Source organism: Myotis yumanensis, unplaced genomic scaffold, assembly GCF_028538775.1.
Source record: "Myotis yumanensis isolate MYYU_CA2020_CCGP unplaced genomic scaffold, mMyoYum1.0.hap1 SCAF_12, whole genome shotgun sequence".
Classification (NCBI taxonomy): domain Eukaryota; kingdom Metazoa; phylum Chordata; class Mammalia; order Chiroptera; family Vespertilionidae; genus Myotis; species Myotis yumanensis.
In genome coordinates, this window is record NW_027223763.1 from 38,534,073 (window position 1) to 38,559,556 (window position 25,484).

General features: G+C 37.7%; 1 protein-coding gene across 5 annotated transcripts in view; it reads right to left on the reverse strand.

Moving 5' to 3' along the window:
- Positions 1 to 25,484, reverse strand: part of PCSK5 (proprotein convertase subtilisin/kexin type 5) — a 413,582-nt gene that overhangs the window by 197,112 nt on the left and 190,986 nt on the right. For all 5 annotated transcript variants that reach the window (XM_070431475.1, XM_070431474.1, XM_070431476.1 and 2 more), the window contains exon 10: positions 4,155 to 4,258. In XM_070431475.1, coding sequence (XP_070287576.1) covers positions 4,155 to 4,258 — 104 coding nt within the window. The remainder of the gene's footprint in view (positions 1 to 4,154; positions 4,259 to 25,484) is intronic.

The window sequence follows — 25,484 nt, forward strand, 5'->3', positions numbered from 1 at the left end:
AAACTACAGTCGTCACTGAATTAACATGACCTGGTAGATCACTGGGGCTTGGCTGGAGGGGAAACAAAGGAGCAGCGCCAGTCCGTGTCTGTATGTGAGTCCTCCCGCGGCCGGATCAGATCAGGCAACATCGAGGCCAGATCAGATGGAGCCACGTCACGGGGCCTCCGACACTTCCTTCCACTTCATTCAGCCTGGGTTGGGTTAGCATGCTGAAGGTGGTCAGGAGATAGTTATGAATAAATAAACGAAGGGACCACATAAGTTAAACTCTATGAAGAAAACCACCCAGGTCGCAAAAGCCCTGGCTTCTACAGCCGATTTGTACATTTTAAGGAGCACAAGGGAGCAGGGAGAGGAAAGAAAGAAACAGAAAAGACTTTTCATCAGAGGAAAGGGAAGGGATCAAAGGCAAAAAAAATAATACTGGGGGGAAAAACACACCAAACAATTAAATGCCAAGTCATCTCCTGGCATTGCAAATGCTGGTCAGCAGCAAAATACTGGAATTTGGAGTTTAGTTCTGCAGTGGTGCCTATCACATCTGTTCATCTGGTCTCACACAAAGCTTTCCTATTCTCATGCATAATCTCAAGTATATTCTTTAATAGGTGCATGATACTTATTTACTTATTCCATTTATTTTTAAGGAAACTACATCCAGAGGGCATTAAATGTCAAAAGGTGTCTGAAACTTAGCTAGAACAATCAGTGTTTAGTCAGTTTCCATAGGTATGTATTCACTGGTCTATGTTTATTTTGAAAACCAAATCTTCAAGAATAAACAAACAACACACTCATCTCATCTATACTCTAACAAGTAGTTATTTATTATTATTACTATTATTATTATTGTTACTACTAAAGAAGCAGCAGGATAGAATAATTGTTCCGTTAAAATGGTTAAAAATTAAGGTACCATTAGCGTAATAGTGTTGATGCGTGGCTGCCACCTCGCTCCCTTTGCTGTGAACAACTCACTGCGGGATTGTTTATAGAGGGCGCCTACAGCGAGAGCACAAAGAAAGGAGGAGGAGGTTTCGTGCACCCGGTTCATCAGTACGCAATTCCAGGGCAAAGCCTCTCCGAGAAACACATACACGAATTGGTCGAGACCCACAATTTTCACTTTTGCAAGGCCAACCTCCTGAATGAGAACCTGCCCATGCCAGTCATCAGGAAGCCAGGAGCTGCTTCTGGGGGGAATCTTGTCCATTTTCCAAGTCCCAACCCACATGAGTAATGATGGATCGAGTCTGCCTTGGGCAGAGGCCTCAACAACCTAGATCATCTGTTCTCTGCCTCGCAGGGCCCACATACGGGTATGTCTGAAGAAATGTGAGAACTTTGTGTGAAATGGACTTGGCAGTGTTTGGTAAGAGGTTACTCTTTAGGGTGTTCCCTTCTCTACAGTTACCAGTGATAAGTAAGATTCTCAAGTCTATCGATGGCGAGACCCCAAACCAAATTGGTTTCTACTCTGAGCTGCTTTGATGAGAAGGAAATTCTGAAGTTGATACTGACTGTACCTACTGCAGAAGAACACCTACCAAGCAATTTGTGAAATTATTCTCATTAAAAAAACAAACAAAACTTAAAACACTCTTCAAACAAGTGAAATTGCCCAATATGAGGGCACAAAAGCAAGCCTTGGGCAGCACAGGTGTTTTGCAGTCCATTTCATGCACATCCCACTGGGCGTCGGGACTGAGTGCTTGGGAAGAGGGAGAGCACCCGGGGCTACAGGCTTCTGTTTGGAGGCAACTTCCCTTTTCTTGTCTAAGGAGGAATGTTTGGCCGTGTGTTCCTGCTAAGGAAGGTCGGCAAGAGCCGGCTGACCTAATTTAAAATACGAGCTCTCGCTGAGCTCTTGTTGCACGGACCTCTTCCAAGAATTAGCTATTTTTTTTTTTTTTGGTTCGTTCAATTCTTATTTCATAAGAAGTCAGCCCATCTTTCTCCAGTCCTAGTGACCTGCATTCTCTCCTTCCCCCAAGCACATGGCTTCCCCTGCTAGCCTCTGTCTTAATCACTTTTATTTGTGGGACACTAGGGAGGGAATGGTAATGCTTAGAGTAGGAAAGAAAATCACTCCTTTTTTTTTTTTTTTGGAAAAATTCTTCTTATTATGATCATGTTTAGATGAAATATGGGGCTTGCCATCAACAAAATTACAAAACAATTCCACTGGGAGTCCAGACCGTTCAGGGTAATTCATCTATGAAAAAGCGAACTTTAATTGTTACTCTTGGCAGCAAGCTAAGAGGAGAGTGAAATATTATACTAAATATTGCCACGTGCAATAGTAAAATGCTCTCTCCTCCCTGCCAGCAGTAGTGGACAGCCCCCTTCAGAATCGGGTTTGGATCTGGAGATTTAGTCTAAATCCTCCGTTTCCCCCTTTCCAAAACCAACAGAGGTTTTCAAAAGAGTTGCGTTTTTTATTAGAACCATTTGCTCTTTCTAAGTTGCCAAAAAGGAATAAGTAAAACTAAGACTTTTATTTGGGCTAAAGTTGATTCCTCAGCTTCGTGGAGGTCAATGTACTTAGTCTGTGAACTTTCTGCTGAGAAGTTCATTGCAGTGTTGAACCAGCCAAGCTTAAGTTTTGGTCCCTCCCCCGCCCCCCCACCCCCACTCCCCACGTCCCACCCCCACCCCCATCCCCACCCAACTCCACCCTCCAGCCTCATGGAATTTATATAGTAGGAGTTGGGAGCATGTGGAAGCTAATCAAATGAAACAAGTGGCGAAATAACTGAATTTCAAGAACAATAGAAATTTAAAGTATTACAATTGCTATTTGGGGATGGAGTGTCCTGATTTGGGCTTCAGAGAATGTGACCCCGACAAGTACAACTTTTTAGATTAAAAGCTCATTGAACACTGCTGTGTTATATAGTTTATAAGCATGGAAAGGTATTCGATAATACTCAGAAACAAAGGGATATTCTTTTTCTAAAAACAGAGGGAAGTCTTCAGTGAAGATGTTAATCAAACAACTATTTTATATGGACTGCCTGCTTGGTATATTTATAGGTGTTGGCTAAGCATAAGACAATAATAAGCTATTTGCACACAATTTTTAAATTACATTTCCAGCATGAATATTTGCATACATTGGGTATAATTCACTAAGGCCATATTAAAATCATATGTAAGATAACATATGTATAGTATTATTCAGCTTCTAAAATGGTTAAGTCGCGGAAGTTAGGGCCCAGAAAAATTAAATGATTTGTCCCGGATTATTTAGCATGCAACCAACGATCTGAAGACCAAAAGCTCAATTTTCAAGTACATATTTCCTATGCTATGAAATGTTTTTTATCCATAGGAATATATCGTGATAATAAGATTATTTGAAAGTAAATTTAAGTTGCAGATATGACAAAGAGTAATCTTTGTTGAACTTAAGTTAATGGATTAAAATTGAGGTCATCTGAAACGTGAGTAAATTGAGTAAACTTTAGGACATCTGCTTTACCCAATTATTTCCGTTTTATTATAATATGTTATGAATGACAATAAACACAATGGCTACCGTTAATAAGACAGTTTGAGGAAACTATCATCTCTATCAGTCATAGGGAAAATACTTAGCTCTTAAATATATTATGCACAATTTCATACAGACTGCACATTATAAAGTTTCATAAGAACTTTTAATTTATATAAAGTAATGCTTTAGAAGTATGCCTGTTTTTCTGTTTGCAGAAGTTGCAAAAAACAAAACAAAATGTATAGAAAGCATGACCCAGCAACTAATAGTACTGCAGTCAACAAAATATACCAATTATTATTTAAGAGAAGGTGAGGAATTTTAAATACATTATTACAAATAGCACTCAGATAATCAATGTCAGAAAATAAACCAATCAGGAGCCCCATAGGTGACTATACTTGGGAGTTGGTTATCTTTTAAGAAATTAACATATGATGTGGGAAGCCAAGGACATCTGCCTTATGTGTATTATTTAATTTTTTTTTAAAAGAATCTGCCTTTGATTTATCAAAAGATCTAGCTCTCCATGTGTTAGCACACAATTGAAAGTTTCTTTTGAGGCATTCTAGTTCCTGCTCTCCGTTTAAAATGGGGGGGGCTGGGGAAGAAAAATATTTTGCCTGTGACAGAATATGAAAGAAGTTCTCACCCTTAAAACCAGCAGCATTGGTTTTCCAGTCATTAGCGTTCAAATGTCCTGCACGGGAAGTCCTGACAATAACATGCTGCACGTCTCTCCAGGTCAGAAACGGACTGGGGAAAGACAAGGTAAGAATCATTGTACCAAAAAAAAAGAAAAAGATGGGGGAAGCAGAGTCACAAGCAAATTTAAAAAGCAAAAGCAAAATGGCGAAGTACTAAAAACAAAGGGTCAGCGATTTGGGTTTGGGCTAAGCAAATGCCAAATGCTGCTCTTGTTCTCAACGTGGAGAAGGGACATTCGTCTGAGGGAGGCAGATCACGTAACCTTAAATTTATAATGGATAGTGTGGGATTAGCCAGTGTAATTTCATTTTGAAAAGGGGGAGGACTTCCAGTTTCCTCAACAAAACGGCTCCCAATTCTGGCCCTGCTGTCCTTTTTGTAAAAGCTCGCAACATCATTGGAAAATTACACTAAGCTCATGTCAAAACTGAAGGCCTCGGGAACATCCCTCGTTCAGATGTACAGCCGGGCAATTGCTTTGCAATCTAACAAAGAACTTAGCAACGTTTAACACTCTGCACGCATATGTGGGATATGGAAAAATGGTCCACGAAAACCAACAAATCCCCATTTTCAGCTTCTTAAAAAAAAGAGAATGTGGTACAAGGGCCCAACGCTGGGCTCCAAGTCACAGACAGTGATGGGGGGATTCCGAATTTGCAATAAATAGTTATAATATGAAATTATCGGGTACCTATTTCTCATGGCTCTCAGCACTGAAAAGGACAACGGCTACCGAACAAAAGACACTTTCTTTGGAGAACTGCAATGCTAATCTAAACACACAGAAAACAAACCCAAATACATAGTCACAGACTTTTGTTCTTTTGTGAAGAATACGGAAATACTGGACGGCCCCTGACTCCGTGCATGCATGGAATTCTAACTGGGACACTTGGTCAATTTAGTCTTGAATGTGAGATATGACAATCTCTTAAGTAGGAAATACAATCATTATCTTGCAACTTGTGCAGTTATTTTCTTTCTTGTCCACCATCGTCATTTTAGAAGGATATTTGCAAAGGATGGGTCAGCACATTTGGGCAAGGGAGACAATGACTCACTGCCTTCCTTGAGGTGTGACAGGGGGCTCATGGCAGACTCTGTGCCCTGTCACATGCACACGGGTGAACACTGGCATGTCCTAGGGAGCAGGAGAGTCTGGTATCTTACTTGTAGCTAATTTTCTTTTTATTTATTTAATTTTTCAATTACGGTTGACATTCAACATTTATATTAGTGTCAGGTGCACAGCACAGCGGTGAGACAATTATATAATTTAACAAAGTGATTAACCCCAATAATTCAACTGTACCTAATTTTCAATGCTTCACTTTATACTACAGTTTCCCCACCACAACCACCACATACACATTTTTGTGGGTGATCTCCTAACGAGAGGGAGCTCAATGTTCAGATTCCAGCTCCTTCATTTCCTTCCGATGTGAAACTGACTTCCCAAAGTTTCCCCACTTAGAATGTGGATGCTAATGTCTACTTTACTTCATCGTACCAACTGAATCAAAGTAATGCCAAGTACTTAACCTATTTTTCTAGTGCATAAGAAGTACTGAAGAAGTGCTAGGCAGTACAATGTTTTGCTAAATTACGAACCACAGCTCCTACCTGGTGGCTTGAAAATGAAAAATACTGGAAGATGAACGTCCTACAGAGGTCTGATGCCTATTTTTTATGACCTCTGATTAAAAATGAAAGGCAAGTTATGACTCTCATTTTCAAAGTTTTCAGAGGGGGCAAGATTGGATCTAGACTATTTTGTAAGGTTGCATTAACAAAAGAACCCAATATTAAGGAAATTAAAACCCAACCACATGAATTTTTAAAATACAAGAGCAATGCAAACATAATCACTGTGTTTTGTTTTAATACAATACTCGTTAGGAACCAATTTAGAGCCCGATAAGGCAGGAAACTCTGAAGAAAGAGGGGGAGTTTGTGTGATGCATCCCTGGAAGCAGGGGAGTTTTGCTTCTAAATCAAATAGCACGCTTTGGCCCTCTGCTGACGAATACAGAATCCACAGAATAATTCAATAGACTCAATGCACCACTGCAAGGAAAATTAGGAAATGAATCAAGGGGAAATTCTGAATGTTAGTCTCAACGTAAGATGTTCTAGCTCTGCCTGAGAAGTGATGCCAATCTCCTCTTTCCCCGTGTAGTTACTGGGTGAGGGGCTAAAGCAACAACAACAAAAGCTCAGTCTGGATAAACATTCCAGCCACTTATTTATGGTAAAGCAGAATGAGCAAATGGCAAGACACCTAAAATTATACTAGAATTTGACAAATATGTCTAAATCAACCTAGTGATTTTCAAATAATATTTAACGCACAGTTAAAACTTCCATATTCTAAATCTTACCCTTTGGGGGAACAAGAGAAGAGAAATAAGTTCCCCACATTACCCTTTGCACCAAGGCAAGCGTCCTCAGAAATATGAAGTACAAGGTTTTGACTCTGGGGAACCTGAGCACTAAAAATATAATAATAGTAACAGGACAGGGAAACTGTATTTTGTACCGCAAGCAGTTGTATTCAGGCAGACTCGGGAAGCCTTCTGCATTCAACTCAGCCTGAAGAAATGAGTTACTTGCTCTCATGCTGAGTTGCAAAAGCTAGTTCTTCTCAAAGTGCTTACAATTAGAGGGAAGAAATTAGCTTCAGGAAATTGGAACTACACAGGGAACGAAGCAGGCATTTAGAAAATCCTACTCAGAAATGATTTAATTTCTGCGGAGACCATACAACTTCAGAAATGATTTAATTTCAAAATTTTCTGAATTTCACCAAAATAAAGTGAGGAAGATAATATGGAAAACCAGTGGATTTGGAATCAGTGGTTTCTCTACCTGTGGAAAGGTAACCAACCCAGACAAAGGCCATCAGGGAATCTGCTATCCTGAGAGAACTTTCATTGGTGGAGAATTCTGATTCGTGTTTTATAACCCATGCATAGTTATGCTCACAGGGATCATGTAGAGGCAAAGAAGTCCAACTATCAGACATCTGGTAAACCACAGACAGAGTGAAAGCAGAGAAGTGCCAGGAAGTGTGCAGTTCACAGTAGTAGTGTAGGACCCCCTAGCCTGGGCCCATGCTTCACTGGCATCTAAAAACCAAGACCCCTTGCACCTCCAAGAACAGGAAGACTGAGCACCAAAAGCTTTGGGGCCAGCAATGATCTAGAGGCTACAAGTCTAACCAACATGGAGAAAAAGAACAAGTTTCTCTCAGCCCTGAGTCTGGTAACCACTGTCTCTTAAGAAGTCACAAGCAGTAACGCCACTCGTCTCTCATGTTTCTTCTTGGACTTACTGCAAATTACCCGTGAATGATAATATACACAAAAAGGGTAACATTTATAACTGCCTGTACATGTGACCTTTCAAGGCAATAAAACACACATAATTTTATGGGGAGTCTTATATATGTAATCTTATCCTGTTAGGAAGTTTTGCATCCTTTAAGGACCTTGTAATAATAATAACCAACGTTTAGTAAGCACTTGGTCAAGTCCAGGTACTGCATGTGGGTCCGTGCATTACTATAGTATAATTTGAAAAAATTGTATCATATAAGTAAACTTTTATTCCCATTTCATAGATGACAAAACCGAGGCTTTGAGCTACACACAGTAACTCAAGTACGTACAGGTAGTAAGTGGTAGTGCTATAATTCAAATGAGCTATACTTGGCCCCAGAGCGTATGCTATCAGTCACTATTTAACACATCTGGAGATGGACCCACACAGGTGAAACTGACATACACACCATGGTTTGTCAGATGGGTCTTTGACAACTGGATCAGGAAGCCAAGTGTGGTATATCATATTCCCATGGCCACACACTTTTTGTACCCACAATGTTTCTCTCTCTACTCACTTGTCTAATTTTTACCACAGAATTCAGAAGACTCTTGAGTCTTAATTTCACTTGAAGGTTCCAACAGCCCAACATGAGCACACTCCATCAAGGGTAAACAGACAGATATAAAGTGAGGAAAATCATCTTATTTTAAAAATATAATATTTGATTCTTATTCCATGTCATACCATTATTCCATTATTTCCTAATAGTACTGTTGTGACCTTGTCACCTTGCCTGACAAGCTCACAGTTTGATGTGGTTTACAGCCTGGTCAGGGAACTTCCACTGAACCTCATCCCAAAGCCCTTCTAGCTTCCAGCTGCAAAAACAGGGTAATTGAGGACGCTCACACTACCTGTTTTCATTACATTTTTGCTCTGAGCAGTTCACAGTATTTCATGGGCCCATCAGTGGGTTTAGAAGAACTAGGTCTATCCTAAAAGAGATATTCTATCTAGCTCTTTTTGTTGGGTTTCTAAGTATCACTGCTAACATTTAAATTAAAAAAAATTCACTCCCTAAGAGTTTCCCCAGACAATTCTGGACATGTGTGAGTGCTGGAAATAAAACTGTACTTGGTGGCCCTTAAAAACAAGGACCAATACTGAATCTTGAGTGACTGACTCACCTGCATTGACCAAAAAGAAAACACACACACACACACACACACCCACAAAGAAAAACCCCACAAAAAACAAAAACTAACGTTCCCCTCACCGCCCCCTCCCCACCAATGGTTTTATAAACATAAGCATGTAAGGGGCAATTGAGAAAAAGGACAACACAATTACATCTTAGTACAGAAAATGAATTTATCAACAACAAACGGAATGACAGCAATTCCTGATACTGAAACTGTTTCCTAAACAGGACAATCTGCTTTAAATCCAAGAGTGATTCTGCCTAATGCAATGATGGGCAATTGCTTGGACCAGACCTGCGGGGAAATTGCATGACCAATCAGCGGTCATCCAAATATCCCACTTACTAAGTGTTCAACAAAATATCTAAGACAAAACCAGTCTCCTTTTATGTTTCTTAAGACTGTGTAAAATAGAAGTGGGAATAAGTAGCCAGAAAAATGATATCATTGTAGAGACGCTAAATAAGTCACTATTTATGGAAAAAGAATTGGTGGTGAGCTGGAACACAGATGAGGCAGAAAGTGTTTAAAGCATGCTGAGATTGGTAAGAGCATTATTCTGGCTGTAGCCAGTGCATGCCAATGATGATTCAAGAATGATATGTGGACCATCCCACAGAGGGAACCAATCTTCTCTTGTTGGTTAATGAAGACCCGGAAAGGACTGTCATTCCCAGTGTGAGCAGGAGTAGATATTGCTAATGGGAGTGCATTTGTTTTGTTCTGGGTTCTGTATTAATCCCAAAGTTCCAGGACTAAAGTGGGGCTGTAGTGACAGAAAACACAGGTAACAATACCTCCAGGTTTGGAAATGTGACTTGTATGGGTATCACTGGACGCCTACAAAGGACCTCTTTGCTTTTTTGTTTCTGTTTTGTTGTTGTTGTAGACTGTCCAGCACTTGGCATGAAGAAATATGCAATTTTAAACTAACTGACCTGGGTCTATAAGAAGACACTATTATTTCTATTTCTCATTTAAATCTGTTCTCAAAATAATAATAAATGGAGTCTCTACTCACATGAGAATGGTGTAATTATGCATGAGAGTCAGGAAGACCAGTTAAATCAGGACCTGCTACCACCTAGTCCTGTAACCCTGGGCAATTTACTGAATCTCCCTGGGACTCAGTTTTCTCAACTGAAATGTGGAGACACCCTATAAAGTGGTTGCGAGAATTTCAGGTAATAAAGTGCCAGGCACACATAGGCTCCCAAAGACAACAGTCATTATGACTTACCGAAATGAGTAACTTTTCATCTCAGAATTGAAAGGACCATTTCTGAATTTATACTAGCCTTTGACGAATCCTTACTTAAGCTTTTTTCTACGCTCCTAAACTTTAACAGTATGTTTTTTTTTAGCTTCTGTAACACACGAACAAAATAGCATTTTCAACACCTTGGTATAGGTTTGTTTAGTGAAATAATAATGCTGCTAAGATCTGTCAAAAAGATTGGTGTTAACAAGCCAGTGGCGTAGGTGGGAAGCTGACTGGCTGAGGAAGAAACTGTTTGTACCCATTGCAACAAGTCCCCTGCTTGTGGCAGAGCCTCCCACTTGACGGCGGTCTCTGATGTGAGGTAGAGGATGGAGAGGGAGAGATGGTCTTTGGTTTGATAGCGGAGTGCTTTATGGCACCACATATTACAAGGAGGACTTTGTGCATAATTATTCACATCACTGAACTGCCCGACGGAAATGTTTTTGAAACTTCTACACAGTTCAGGGATTCGCAGAGTTGAAGCCTTGGCTGTATGTCTGTTATTACTATTATTCTAAATCACAACCTTTTCCTTTTTTTAGTAGTTGATACAAAGAATTAAAATAATGCTTTTCTACACACTTATCAAAGCATATTTTTAAACAAGGATTTTCAATGTTCTGCTTTAATTTTAAACTTTTAAATGAAAATCACTAAGCATTTTGGATTCTAGAATTTTAAGTAAGTGTTATTCTATTTAGAAACTCCTGGTTTATTATGTCAACTCTGAATAGTCTTTCTAATTAGACATCAATAGTAACAAAAATATATTTTTTTAAATTACAGGTTGTACGTACACACACACAGATTCACACACACGCAGAGGAAAAGATTGACTAAGATTAACAGAAAACAATGACAAAAATATGGCTGATGTGACTGGAATGAGAAAATAATTTTTAACTGTGACATTTTTACATTAAGAAAACAAAGCTGGCTTGTCACTTCAGGGAAAGAAGAGGAGGGAGGATTAACAACCCCCCCCCCCACCCCCCCCCACCCCCCCCCCCCCCCCGCCGAAAAAATCCACCTCAGCTCTGTTTCCCTGTCTGTGTCCTGAATTAAAGACCCAAGATATTCATTGGCTAAAAAAAAGCAGGCACATAGTTCTCTACTGGACAAGTCCCCCTTTTATATTTTCAAGGCAGCCCACACATTAATTCTGGTATCTCTCCCATCCCTGTTTTTAGAGTCTCAACTCCAGAAAGTATGGTGGGAAATAAGGGGCAAATTCCAGGGTTCTTTTTCATTGTCTCTCCTACTCTGTACGTTGAGATGCCAAAATCATGTTTTCCCAGACACCCTGATAGTGAGTGATTGGATGCACAGGAGACAGAGTTCTGACCAATAAAACACAAATGGAACTCTACTGGGCATTTCTGAGAAAGCCTCTGTGTTCCTGCTTTAGGGACTGCCTAACCCTCCTTCATCCTTTCCTTCTTCCTGTTACCTGAAGGTGGCTATGAGGGCTGGAGCTGCAGCAGCCATCAAGAAAAGATGAAGAGAATGTCATAGACGCTGGCATCGATAGCCTTGAGCTTCTGAACCAACACCTTGATTTGGGGATTTCCTGTTGTACCAGCCACACCTTCTTGCTACTGAATGTAATTCCTCAAAGATGTATCTCCAAAAGTACAGAGTATTAGATAGTATTTATTGAGTGTACCAGGCATACTGTGGGAAGTACTCTATATTCATTATTTCATTAATTTCTCATGACAATTTTGTGCGGTACTATTATTACTTTCATTACCAATATAAGGACCACCAAAGCACAGAAAGTTCAATGATGCCACTCAGGGTCACATGACTAGCAAGAGCTGGATCTAGCCACAGGCAGTCTGACTGCAGAGCCCTAGCTCTGAACACGGCCACCGTCTTGTACTAGAGGGGCCGCAGAGGGAAGTCAGGTTAGCAGGGCTTTATGAACCGGCCCACAAACCTCCAGCTTTGATAGTAGGACAGGAAGTGATACCATCCTCACCCAGCAGATTCATTGTGGAGGGAAGTCTGCCAGGATCTCCAAATTGACTGGGGGTTTTGCCCATCATCCCACCCCCTCCAACGGCAGAGGTGCGTAGATCTGTGCTTGGCTGCTGAGTAGAGCTGGGACAGCACCACACAGTGTATGATGCCAGAGTTTCTCATTGAGAATGAATAATTGAAAAGAATAAAAAAGCCAAAATTGGAGACAAAGGAAGAAAGAAAGGAAGAAAAGGGAAAACACATAAAAGGAGAGTACAAGGGACAGGAGAAAAAAGGCAAGAGAAAGAAAAAGAGAGGACAGCAGAGAAGAAAAACAACAATACTGTAGAGCCTATGGAAAGAAGAATGCAGAGAAAAGCAGTAAGTCAATAAATAAAGCAAGCTGAGATGGCAAACTGGAAGCCGAGAGAAAGGAAGACTACAAGGACTGTAGGGTGGTATTAGCAAAAGCAACGTTTGCATTGGAGAAAGTAAACTAATACGGGTATGGATATTGTGGAATTGATGTTGTGGAAAATTGAGTTAATGGTGTGGAGAATAATGAGAACTTCCAGAACGTGTTTTTAGGAAAATAATTAAGAGATGGCAAAGAAAGACAAGACGATAGATTTGGAGAAAAGAAACAGAAGCCCATTTTAGGACAATAGCTTTGTTTTCCTCTGAGGACTACCATCTACTGAGTCTTTACTGTTTACTCACTAGGTGCTCTCCATAGTACATTACTTCACAAAACGCACACACAAAATCCCATGAGGTAGACAGCATTATTATTTCCACTTTATAGATATAGAAACTAAAGATTGGGAAGATTAAATATCTTTTCCAAGGCCAAAACAGTGAGAACCAGAACGGGCTTTGAAGCTAGGTCTCTCAGACTCCAGGGCCCAAGCTCTGAAGTCTCATGGTAGATTTTGCTAGTAATTCCAGATAGGCTGAAAGGACTCAATATGTTTCTGGAAATATTAAGACTTGTACCCCTTGGACTCATCCTTAAATACATATATTTCTGTTACAAATAAAAATAAAAAATATCCTAAGAATTGCTTTTCAGGATGAAAACAAAACAGGATTTCTGTCCTAAGATTTCCTCTGCAAAGCTAATTTCAGCAGACAATGAAAAGAACAGTTAAGCTATTGGAAGGAATCAAACTCAAGAATTTTATACTAAGCTCCTTGTCCTTCATGAGTAAATGCAGAAGACAGACATCTGCAGGACTGAGAAGGTATATGAATCCACCTCTCTACAAACACACACTCTGCAAGCCACAGTAAAACACACAAATAATTTAAAGACCCATTTCAGCAGACAAATAAATAAGTCAAAATTAAAGACCCTAGAATGTGCAGTTGCTACGAACAAACTACTGATGATCCTAAGATAGATTAAGCACAGAGTTAAGATTTAATAATTGAAAGAATGGTAAGAAATAAATTAACTAAAGTAGTCTGTTGCATAAATCCTGATTATAGCATGAAAGATGGAGAAATGAGTATAAATAAAAGTGGGAAGTAAATGTAAGCCAAGTTTACATAGTGAGGAGTGAAGGGGATAACTTCCTTATTATATAATATATTTGATTGTAGATATCAGCTTTTATGTAAAAAAGTGAACATTTTTCTAAGTTATCAAAATTATTTAAAAATAAACTTTTATCCTAAAAACATGAAATATATAAACTAAAAATTAAAGTGTACATAGACTTTCCCACAACATAACAAAAATGTATGAGTGGCAAAATCAGTTGCAAACATTAAAACATTTGAGACAAAAAAAACCAAACAAACCTGTAAGGGACAAAGAAGTACAATTTAGGTGAAAGATAAGATGCTGTCTATAATAAACATCTCACTGCATGTCATTTCTGCATCAAAATGAGTAGATCAAGGACTATAAGAAAAAAAGAAGTAACTGATGGAACCACACTAGTGTTCAGGTAGTTTAATCCATTTATTTCAGAAGAAAGAATACAGAGGATTTGTTTAGATAATAGATATAATTTAATAATATTATATGCCCTACAAAGAGGAATATTGAAAAGAAAAAGAACTCATGGCTCAACTCAAGAGTTTTGAAAGAAAAGGTGAATACATATTGTGCCAAAAGGAAATCTCATCAACTGCCCTAATTAAAAACAACACCTCACAAACCACCAGTGTGGTTGATGATCGAACCTTATTATCTGACCACAATGTGGTGGAAAAATAAAAGTCAATAATAACCTCAATAAAGTTTGTTAAAAACTTAAATTTTAAACAATTGTCATTCTACCAAGAGGAAGCCCAAACATCATTAGAAAATAATCACAGCCAAAAGTGTGTTCAGAGGTAAATAAACATCTTTAAAAAAATTGTATTACTGTACAAGGAAAAATAAATGAACCATGATTCAACCAACAAGATTCACAAAAGGACAAAGAGTTATCTTAAGGAAAATAGGAAAGATACTAATGAGATTTAAAACAGGACAAATGAAAAAAAAAAAAGCATTACTAATCAACAAATTCAAGAACTGGTCTTTTGAAACAAACAAACAAACAAACAAACAAACATCTAGTAAAGTGAAAAGAACACCAATAAAATACATTCTAAATATTGAAGGAAGCCATAAAAACCAGTACAAGGGATTTTTATAGTTATAGGAAATTTATATCTAATCTATATAACTATATCTAACAATTGTATTAAATGTAGTTATGTTATAGAAATATATAACTATATATAATAATTGGCCAATAAATGGAAAAACCTTATGAAATGGACATGGTTCTGGAGAATTTAAATGAAAAATTTGAAACTGAAAAATTTACCAAAGTATTACCCCTTAAAAAGGCTTGAGGGCTAGATGGTTTTCTTCAAACTTACAAGGAAAGTGATCCTAAGTGTCTCCAGAGAAAAGAGAAAGTGCAAAATTTCACAATTTATTTCGTGAATTTAACATCACTTGATACCAAAAATTGGCAGCGACAGATGCCAATATCAAGGTCAAATCAGAGTAAGGAAGCCTGACTCTTCGTTTACTATCTGTGCTACCTTATACATGAGGAATAAGTGAAATGAACCATAAAGAAAATTTAAAAGATGCTGTTTATCTGCCATAAATACACAATCAGCATTAGGTAGATGCTATAACAATAATATAGAATGGACACACACACACATACACACTATATTCATAAAAAAACCCAAAAAACTAAAAATCTTACTCAGAAAAATAAGAACAAAGGCATAAATAAACCAATAGCATATTAGAGAAATAAATTTGATTCATGAATATAAGCAGAGAATAAGAAATCTATTATTCTAATAAATCATATCAACAACTTTATTATGAGAAACTATTTATTAACTTCAACAGATACTGAGAAAATACCCAAAACACATTACTAATAAGCCTTTAAAAAAAAAACAAAAATGCTTCATAGGTTCAATATAGAGAAGCAAACATCAATTAAAAAGTGAAACAAAAGTTTAAAAAAAAATAATCCTGAGAAAATCAGGACCTAGACATGAAAGCTTATTTTCATTCTTGATATTTAACAGTTTTGGCTAATATAACAGAAATAATATTTTATTTCTAATTTTTAATACATTCCATATGTCCAAAGTAATTTAATCCTAGCAACAATCTGGTGATTTTAGATTGTTACCTCAAATTTCAGATGAAGAACTGAAGCTCAAAAAGGTTAAGAAACATCATTTTCATTTGTTCAAGGCTACCCAGGCAGCAATGACATGGAGGCAGGGTTGAAACTGAAGTCCACCTGACTCCAAAACCTGATCTTATAATGACCAATCTGTACCATGTTCCAATAAGAACAAACATGAAAAATACTCAACTGAACAGAGATAAGTGTTACCATCACCAGGTACCACGTATATATTCTAAAAAACAAGGCAAGGAGTTATATAGCATAATGTAAATTAAAGTGGCTAGAGATAAGAAAAACATACAAAAACAATGGCTCTGGTATAAATAGGCAATAACCAGTTACAGGCATGATGGTAATAGTAAAACAAACACATAATATTCAAAAAAAAAAAATCTAAACCAAAAAGTATAGAACTAAAGACATGCCTCAAAATTTATTAGGCCAGAGTCTTATTTTTTGAAAGAAAACCAACGGTTATAAAGAAGCCCAGATTCATACAAGTGCCATAAATTGTCCCTGGGGTTGTTTTTGGAACATGGCAAAATGTTTCTAAATTTTATCTGGAAAAATGAACCAGTAAGAATGTTTTTAAAAAAATGTTTAGAAAGTGGAGGGAATGTCAAAAGCATTGACAGAATAATAGTACTGAAAACTCTAAAACAGACCTTTATAAATGCAACAACTAAATGCAAACAAACTGTTTTTGGAGGAAGTTACTTAACAAATGACAATGGGCAAATGGGACCCCCATGAAAATTCAATTTAGATCCCCACACTCAACACCAAAATAAATTCTAGTTGGTTAGACATTAACATTGGAAAATGAAAGGAGAAAACACTAGATGAAAATGTTAGTTGGTAATTAATACATTTGAGACAGAAAAGGACTCTCTAACCTAAGGGTTCTAAATTCTTAATATCCCATGGGTTTCATTGATTACTCAATGGTACAGCAAAATATGGGCTAGTTTTAGGGAGAAAGCACACATAATTTTCATTAGCATACATAAAGTTCTCCAGGAGGTACCAAAAGATGAGGTATGACCAACTGAAGAATTTATAAAAGGCAAATATATTTGACTAAATAACAATTACAAATAAAAGTGTGATACATTTACACCATGGAATACTATGCAGCTGTAAAATAGAAGGATCTCTTACCCTTTGAGACAGTATGGAGGGACATGGAGAGTACTATGATAAGTGAAATAAACCAGTCAGAGAAAGATAAGTATCACATGATCTCACTTATATGTGGAGTCTAATGAACAAAATAAACAGATGAACAAAATAGATCCAGAGACAAAGAAGCATGGAACAGACTGACAAGTCTCAGAGGGAAGGTGGGGTTTGGGGTGGGGGTGGGGGTGGGGAAAGGTTGACTGGGGAACTTATATGTGGTGAATACCTGGGAAGGGTGGGTGCAAGGTGGAGGGAGTCATTGGGGAAAAAAAGGAGGACATCTGTAATACTGTCAACAATGAAGATAAATTTGAAAAAGAAAAAGAAGGAAAAAAAAGAAAAATGTTCTCTATGTCAAAATAGTATGAAGGAAACTTGAAAGCAAATGACAAACTGACAAAATATTTTCAATAACTATGACCAAGGGATAATATAGTGAGTATTTATATACTAAGAAAAATATTAACAACATAAAATGATTAGTAGGTGATTTGTAGAGGATTCATACCCTTTTAAATAACTTTGAAACAAATTCTGACGCTCAGTTTGAATATTAGTTCTTACAATTCAGGAATTTCTTAACACCCAAATTCCAACTACTGAACAAAGACCATAACCACAAAGAACTGAAACCTTTAATCTAATCTTCCTTGTTGCAGGTTGGATAAAGCATTTTCTGGTTAAAAGGGATGATAAAAATTAATGGGGGAGGGATGACAAAAGGAACAACAGGATCTGAAGGAAAAGCAACATGCAGATTGAAGATAATAAAACAGAAAATATTTTGCAACAAAGACATTACATTTGTTAAAAATATTTGGAAGAGGCATCATAGTATTAAGAGTTACTGCACTATTCAAGCATAAAACAGACGCTGAAAGTTGAGTGTGTAGGGAGGCTTTTGATTTTTGTTTATACATTTCTGTGTGGTCTATATTCCTTTCTACAAAGAGTATGCTAAGAGTATGATAATAGTCTAATTTTAAAAATGGTTCTATTGCACCCTGGCTGGTTTGCTCAGTGGATGGAGCATCGGCCTGCAGACTGGGGGCCCCGGGTTTGATTTCGGCTGGGGACACATGCCTGGGTTGTGGGCTCGATCCCCAGTGTGGGGCATGCGGGAGGCAGCTGATCAATGATTCCCTCTAATCATTGATGTTTCTTTCTTTCTCTTTCTCTCTCTCTCTCTCTCTCTCTCTCTCTCTCTCTCTCTCTCTCTCCTTCCTCTCTGAAATCAATAAAAATATATATTTAAAAAAATGGTTCTATTGTTTACAATATTGTTGGTTAGGAGATTGCTCTTCCCAGGATATCCCAGTATTAAGTATGTATTTGCTTCCAAGAAGTTAGGGGCAAAGGGAATTAGTGGGTTGTTTGCAAGCACCACTAGGATAAAAAAACAATCTTAAACTTCTGAACTTCAAAGATTAGCACATTCTTTTAAAATTTACTCTTACCATTTGCAACAGCATGGATGGACCTGGAGAGCATTATGCTAAGCGAAATAAGCCAGTCAGAGAAAGATAAATATCACATGACCTCACTTATGTGTGGAATATAATGAACAACATAAACTGATGAACAAAAATAGATCCAGAGACACAGAAGCATCGAACAGACTGTCCAACCTCAGAGGGAAGGTGGGGGTGGGGTTGGGGGGTGGTAAGAGATCAACCAAAGGACTTGTATGCATGCATATAAGTAAGCATGCCCATGAACACAGACAGTAGGGGGGTGAGGACATGTGCTGGTGGATGGGAACAGCTTGGGAGAGGTCACTGGGGGAAAAGGAGACATATGTAATACTTTAAACAATAAACAATTTAAATTAAAAAGAAATCAATGGAAGATTGGTAACGTTTAATTTGGGCAAATAAGAATAGCATTGTTTTACACAATTCAGAAATTTTTATACCAAAATAATACACGATTTTCAAAGAAGTTGCTTTAAAATTAAAAAAAAAAATTACAAAATACTTTCATTTTTAAAATAACGTACATTACATTATTCTTTGCCTGGCGATCCTTGAACACACTCACTCAATAACATTTCTATAGACCAGATGGTCCCTGGGCAACCTTCCAGTGTTGTGATTTTTCAGACAAACTGAAAACAATTATTTTATATTCCAGGTAAAGTAATCACATGTAACTGAGAGTTTTAGCACAATGAAAATTATAAAATTGAATACATCTGCCATGGAAAATGAGGCTATTAGATGTCCATTCCAATGGCACCTAAATTCAGAGCAATGCATAAGAATTCAGCATGACTAATGTGATCACTCCCATATCATGCTTGCTCTCTCCAGGAAGCTCTCTACAATAGCCTTTCAAGTCGGTTGTAAAAGTTTCCAATAGTGAAATAACAGGCAGACTCTTCTAAGAGCCTATCTTAAGTTTCACTCAATTTTCTTTCCTCCTTCCAACATTCTTTGGTTGTGTACTGAGTTTTTTCAGATAAACTAGAGTACCCACTGAAGATCAAAGAATAAAAATTTTATTGTATTCTTTCTGACAGGATGAGCAATTTTCATTTTGAAGTGATACCCCACCAATTTTCAATCATATACGGGCATGCTCCTAAATTTGTTGTAGAAATAAAAAGAAAAATTACGGATCATTCAGGCTTTCGTCCTTTCATTTGGCCTTCTATTCCCTAAGATTTGGCCATGATTGCAAGAACTTATTGGATGAAAAAAGATGAATCTTGGTTATGTTGTGATCAAACAATAACTCAGTAAAAACTCACAAAAACCAACTATAAGTTGGATCACTTATGTATGACTCCAATTTCAGCAAAAATGCTATAATTTCATTAATGACAGCCTTATACTTTCCTTATTTGTCATTATTCACCCTTTCCTGCCCTTATCTCACCCTCACTTTCTATTATAATTATCATCCTTTGCTTTCTTTCATAACACCTCTAACTTCAGGTGTAATTATCGTTAATCTATGTCTCCCAGACCTGGAGTATATGCTTTATTGGGGCTAGGCGCAAAGTATACATACATTTGTGTTCAACCTGTGCTACCACTCCTGGCAGCTCTGGCATGGAACAAGCATGCTTTGCTCATAGATGCATTCTAATCTAAGCATAGTGCCAGAGACACACTGAATTACATCCGCACCACAATGCTAAAGAGTTCAACTGTGGCTATAAGATGTATTAGCAATTTCAGAGATGTGAAAAAGTCTATTTCAAAATAAAGAAATGATGGTAACAAGTATGACTCAATAAATATTTCTTGAATGAATCAATCAACATTTAGAGTTAAGTCTGACCTTGCTAGCATTTTACCCCAGTAACTTCAAACTACCTGAATAGCTATCTATCCATACTTTAGAATAACCAAATGGAGAGTTGCTTCTCTTCATTCATTCATTCATTCATTCATTCATTTTTTTCATTCATTATACAAATATTTGATTGCTTACTATGTGCCTTTGTTCTTGATGCTGGGGCTAGTACTTCATACCCACTCTCAAGACAGCTTACAGACTGAGGGGGTTCCTAATTGTGATCTATGAGCCATTGCAATTAAATCCCCAAATATCTTGAGGGCTTTGAAATCTTCACTTTTAAATAATATTCTGTATGACTCATATGCAACAGAAGTGGAAAAAAGAATCTTCAAAATATAGATCAAATCACTCTCCTTCTGCCAAATTTTCCTAAATCATGCCTGTTCAATGTTTTGGCACCCTTCTCCATCCTCATAGCCCTGCTACTTCATAGCACCCAGCTGTAATTAACCATGACTTTCTACAGCTCTTAGGAGAGAAAGGTGATGCAGTGTGATGGTGGGCTCTGGCATCACATTGCCTTAGTTCACCTTCCAGATTTGCAATTTACTACCTGTGCAGGTTCCTAAGCCTCACTCTCCATATCTGAACTATGGTAATAATGACTACTGTATGGTACTGCTTTGAGGTTAAATGAGATTACAGATGAAAGCCTTCGGCTCAGTATTTGGCACAGAGTAAGCATGCAATGAAAGCTGACTACTGTTTGGTTCATTTCATCATTTCATTTTCTACTTTACCAGTTGCACCATTAAGCACTATTCCCACACTCAGTGTGGGGCCAATGGCAAGAAGAATCTTTTTGTCTCATACACTGAACGCTACAGCCATGTGCTATGATCTTTACTGGTTAGCATTATACTACCAGGCTTCATAGGTGTATTGTCTTTCTGCAATATGCAAATGATATAAAAGTTTACTTTCTCTTAGTCACACATATGCAAAGAATATAAAAGTGTACTTCATCATAAGAAAATTCAGAAGCATCATGAATAGAGATATGAAAACTTAATCCAAGATGGTAAGAAAGAACCCAATCATTTAGCCACAGAATGTCTTTTTGTGTTGCCTGTTCTATTCCAGGTATTAGTTTCTTTCACGATAAATTTGTTGCTTGGAGCGTTTGACACATCAAATGCCACAATCGACTTGTGGATGTCAGGTTGAATAAATCTTATATGCTAGTGAAATGATAGGCTTTTTATTCTGTCATTTGTATTTCTCTTATTCCCTTTTCTCTCATGCTGATGGAAAAATATATTGTGATTAAAAATTGTTAAAAAGAGAGAAATAGAAGAATGCTGGAATCAGCTGAAAACAAAAACTACATTCTAATGGAACTAGGAACAATTACGTTCTTCTGAACAAATTGCATAAAAATGCCCTAGAAGTAAAAAAATTACAGGTCAAGACAATGTGGGCAGAGGCAAGACTGACTCCAAACTCAGCCTAAGATCACTTGGTATAAAACTAGGTTTGAATTTTCAACTGAGTTTCAATACAGAGCTCAGAAATATACCTGAGAATCTTCAAAATACAAAGGTAGCTATAGTTGATGAAGCCATATAAGTCCTTTTGCAGAAATGTACTGAACTATGCTTTGATTAAAGTGATTAAGTGGCAGACTATGGTGTGAAACTATAATGGACCTTGAAAAAAGTCAGCTTTCTTATTCCTAGCAAGGAAAATTATACTTGATAGTATTTGGGGTGTTACCATAGACACTATCAAGAACAAAACTTTCCTGGCAATAAATAAAATCCAGAAACCCTCAAGAGACTAAGTTTTACAAACTTCTTGTAAACTCGCTAATAATAAGCAGATATTCTAGTAATCTTATGGGGTAACTGCATAAAGATTAATTTGCTATTAATACCCTATTTAAAGGACATGGCAGTGTATGAGCAATTTATAATGCAAACAAATCCATATTCTTTATTACTTTCCTTCTCTCTATTTTTCTTTAATGTAAACTGCCTCAGTCATTTATAGCAATCATGATCTCAGTGAAAAACATTTTCTAAAGATTAGTTACATAAACCACTGGGGCAGCACAACCAAAGCACAGGCAATCATCGTAGGAGAAATTTGCTACAGGTCTTGTGGCCCAGGGGTCTTGTCCCATTGAGTATTTATGCCTCTTTCAATTCTCAGAATCCCATGAGAAGAACAAAGGTTATCTATGTCAGCAAACGGTGTACAATCTATCCAAGATTTGAGCTAAGAAACTAGAACCCAGCCCTGAGCTTTTCCTTTCCCCTAAATTCCTTCCCTGTGTGTGTGTGTGTGTATGTGTGTGTGTGTGTGTGTGTGTGTGTGTGTGTGTATATATATCAGATCAATCCACTTCCCTCTGTCCCAATTACCATCACCTTGACCAGGCTACCCAAACCTCTTCTGAACTGGCTTCCCAAAAGGTGTACCTGCTTTGCTCCCGCATCAGTACTTCTCCTAGGAGATGCTGGAATGATCTTTTAAAAATTTAATCAAGTCCTGTCTCCCTCCTTAAAAGACCCCAAAGATCTTTATCATGCTTACTTACTAGGATGCTCTATGTGATCTGGAATTTTCCAACCACTTAACTCACACTAGTCATATATATCTTTCTATTTCTCAAATCCAGGCATCTTATTCCAATGACACTGTCTTCCCAACTTGCTCCTCCCTCTCCTTAGAACTCTCAGTCTAGTTCCTTACAAGCCTGGTTCCTGCTCTCATTTCAGATCTCAGCTAAAAGGTCAATTTCTCCAATAGGTCTTTCCTTGACCACTCTATGTAAAATAGTCCCATTACTCTACTCTGTTTATGTTTTTCTTTGTACTGACCATTTGCTTTTTTATAGGCTGTCTCGCCAAACAGGATGAAAGGTCTACATCTGTCAATCCACTAATCAATTCATAATGGGTAGCATGGAACTAACCATTGACACATGTCTGTTGAATGAATGAATGATTCCATCTAAGGTCTATGTTAGCAACATGCATATTCTCTTCATATGCCTTTCAGAGATGAGAAAAATGAGATGAAATTATAAGTTTCCTTCCAAAATCCCTTCTTACACACCTCCTTTTTTTTCTTCTTTTTTTTTCTGGACTTAGCTGGGAGAAACTTCCTACTTTGTATTTTCTCAGAGTGCTATCATTGTTTATTGAATTCCCAGGTATTGTATACTGTGAGATAGGATTCTAGCCAAGATGGTACAGAGAGGGCAGCATATCATAGATAATGAGATAATTGCCATGAAATTAATTATATCTCAGAGGACATTGTAAAGGTCTTTTCCATCTCTATTTTTTAAGCATTACTTCTTACGTTAAATCACAAATTAGGTATTTATAACATGAGACATTTCTAACATATAACATAAAACACTTGAAAATGCCATTTGATCAGCTATGCAAGGAAAAGCTCTGGGGATTGTAACAAGACAGAGAACTACTCTTTTTAAGAAACAACCTTTATTATCATAGTAATGAGAGCAAAATATTTTCAGTGAAGAATCTATTTTTAAAAATACAGCTAAGCAAAAAAGAGGCAGCTAACAATGACCTAATAATAACTTCTCTGTCCTCAGTTTAGTCCCTGGGCAACTCAACTATCCATCAAGGTCCTCAGTCTCATCATCTCAGGAAGATGGAAAACACTGGCTAAATGTCAAGATAATACAGGGTGAATGAGACTGTTGACCAGGGCTTTTCCAGTAATACAGGATACCTTTGGAAGCTGCATTGCTTTAAACCATTAGTACAAAGTTGAGTCCAGTGAAAATTGGCTTCCAAATAATTTGAACTTGAAAAGTGTTAGAGGACACAGTGTATTGTCTGTGTGTATGTAGACATAACAAAGCTATTTTCATGCACAGTCCTGGCAGAAGGCCCGTGGTAACTGCTCTGTGGGTCTGGTTACAATTATTTCACTATAGGGAATATTCCAGGACAGTACATCCCTTCTCTGTCCGCTTGGCCTCCGGTGGAAATGTGTGCTGTTTTTACCTCACAAACCTTCTTTACAAATCTCCTCCCTGATTACATTTTAATTCTCCTCAAGCTATAGACCCCAACCACTCATGCCAGAAATCTCAGCTAAATTCCAAGCCCAACCCAGAACACTCTAATACACAAGAAACTCTAAGAGTATGTGAAAGGAAACAAGTGTGTGATAACTTCTTTACCTTTGTAATGATATGCAATGTGGGCATCTATGCCTGTATTCTCACTATTTGTGCATCTACTTAAAAAAAAAAAAAGTATTGATGAAGTAAATGAAACTCTCCCCAAAGAAAAGAGCTGGTGTGGTGACAATCTATTTTACCTCAAAATCAAATGTATTTGTGCTTCCTGCACACTGCCAACTTTTCATATAGCTGAATGTAGCCCTTGGGAGAAATTTTAATGGAACATTTTATACTGAAACTGAAGATAAGAACAGTTTACAAGAGATCAGGACTATGATGCTAATCCCAATATTTAGAAATGTTTAGGTCTACCAAGTCCTTCTTATGTGGCCTCCCTCCAGGATGGTTAGTTCCAGGACTTTGAAGCCCTTCAATTAGTGACTTGAACTCAGCTTGTTAAGAAGTCCAGACTCGCTCTCAACTGTCCCAGGAATTAACTTCCCACAGTAATTCTAGCCCCAATATCTTTGGCATTTCCCCACACTGGACATAGACATAGATAAGAGAGACATTAGATGCAAAGCAAAGACATAAAAAGGTTGATCAATAGGAACCACATCAAATTTCTGTAGGTGGGCTTTTTTTAGGTTTTTAAGAAATGCAGATGGTAAGCTTAATTTCCCAAGAAAAGATTATCTGGGGACGGCGTTTTGAAATCAACAGCATATGGTGTGAATCACCCTGTGGCTCAACACGTCTTAAGTCTTCACACTTTGACCTTTCCATGTCTGGAAGTATCCCTTAAACTCAAGATCAAAGGTTGAGGAACTTCTCTTGGAAGCTAAGAAGGGAATAGCATCATGCCTTTATTTTACCCAGGTGAAGCCCAGCTCCAGAGAATGGTAAGTAAACAGGAAAAGAAATGAGTTGAGACAGTGAGGGGAGGTCACTAATCACTTAGAGCAGTGGTTCTCAACCTTCCTAATGCCGAGACCCTTTAATACGGTTCCTCATGTTATGGTGACCCCCAATTTCATTGTTACAAATTGAACATAATTAAAGCATAGTGATTAATCACAAACACAATATGTAATTATATATGTGTTTTCCGATGGTCTTAGGCGACCCCTGTGAAAGGGTCGTTCGACCCCCAAAGGGGTCGCGACCCACAGGTTGAGAACCGCTGACTTAGAGGAATGGAAAGGTAAAAATAATTAATAATAAAATAAAATTCGGT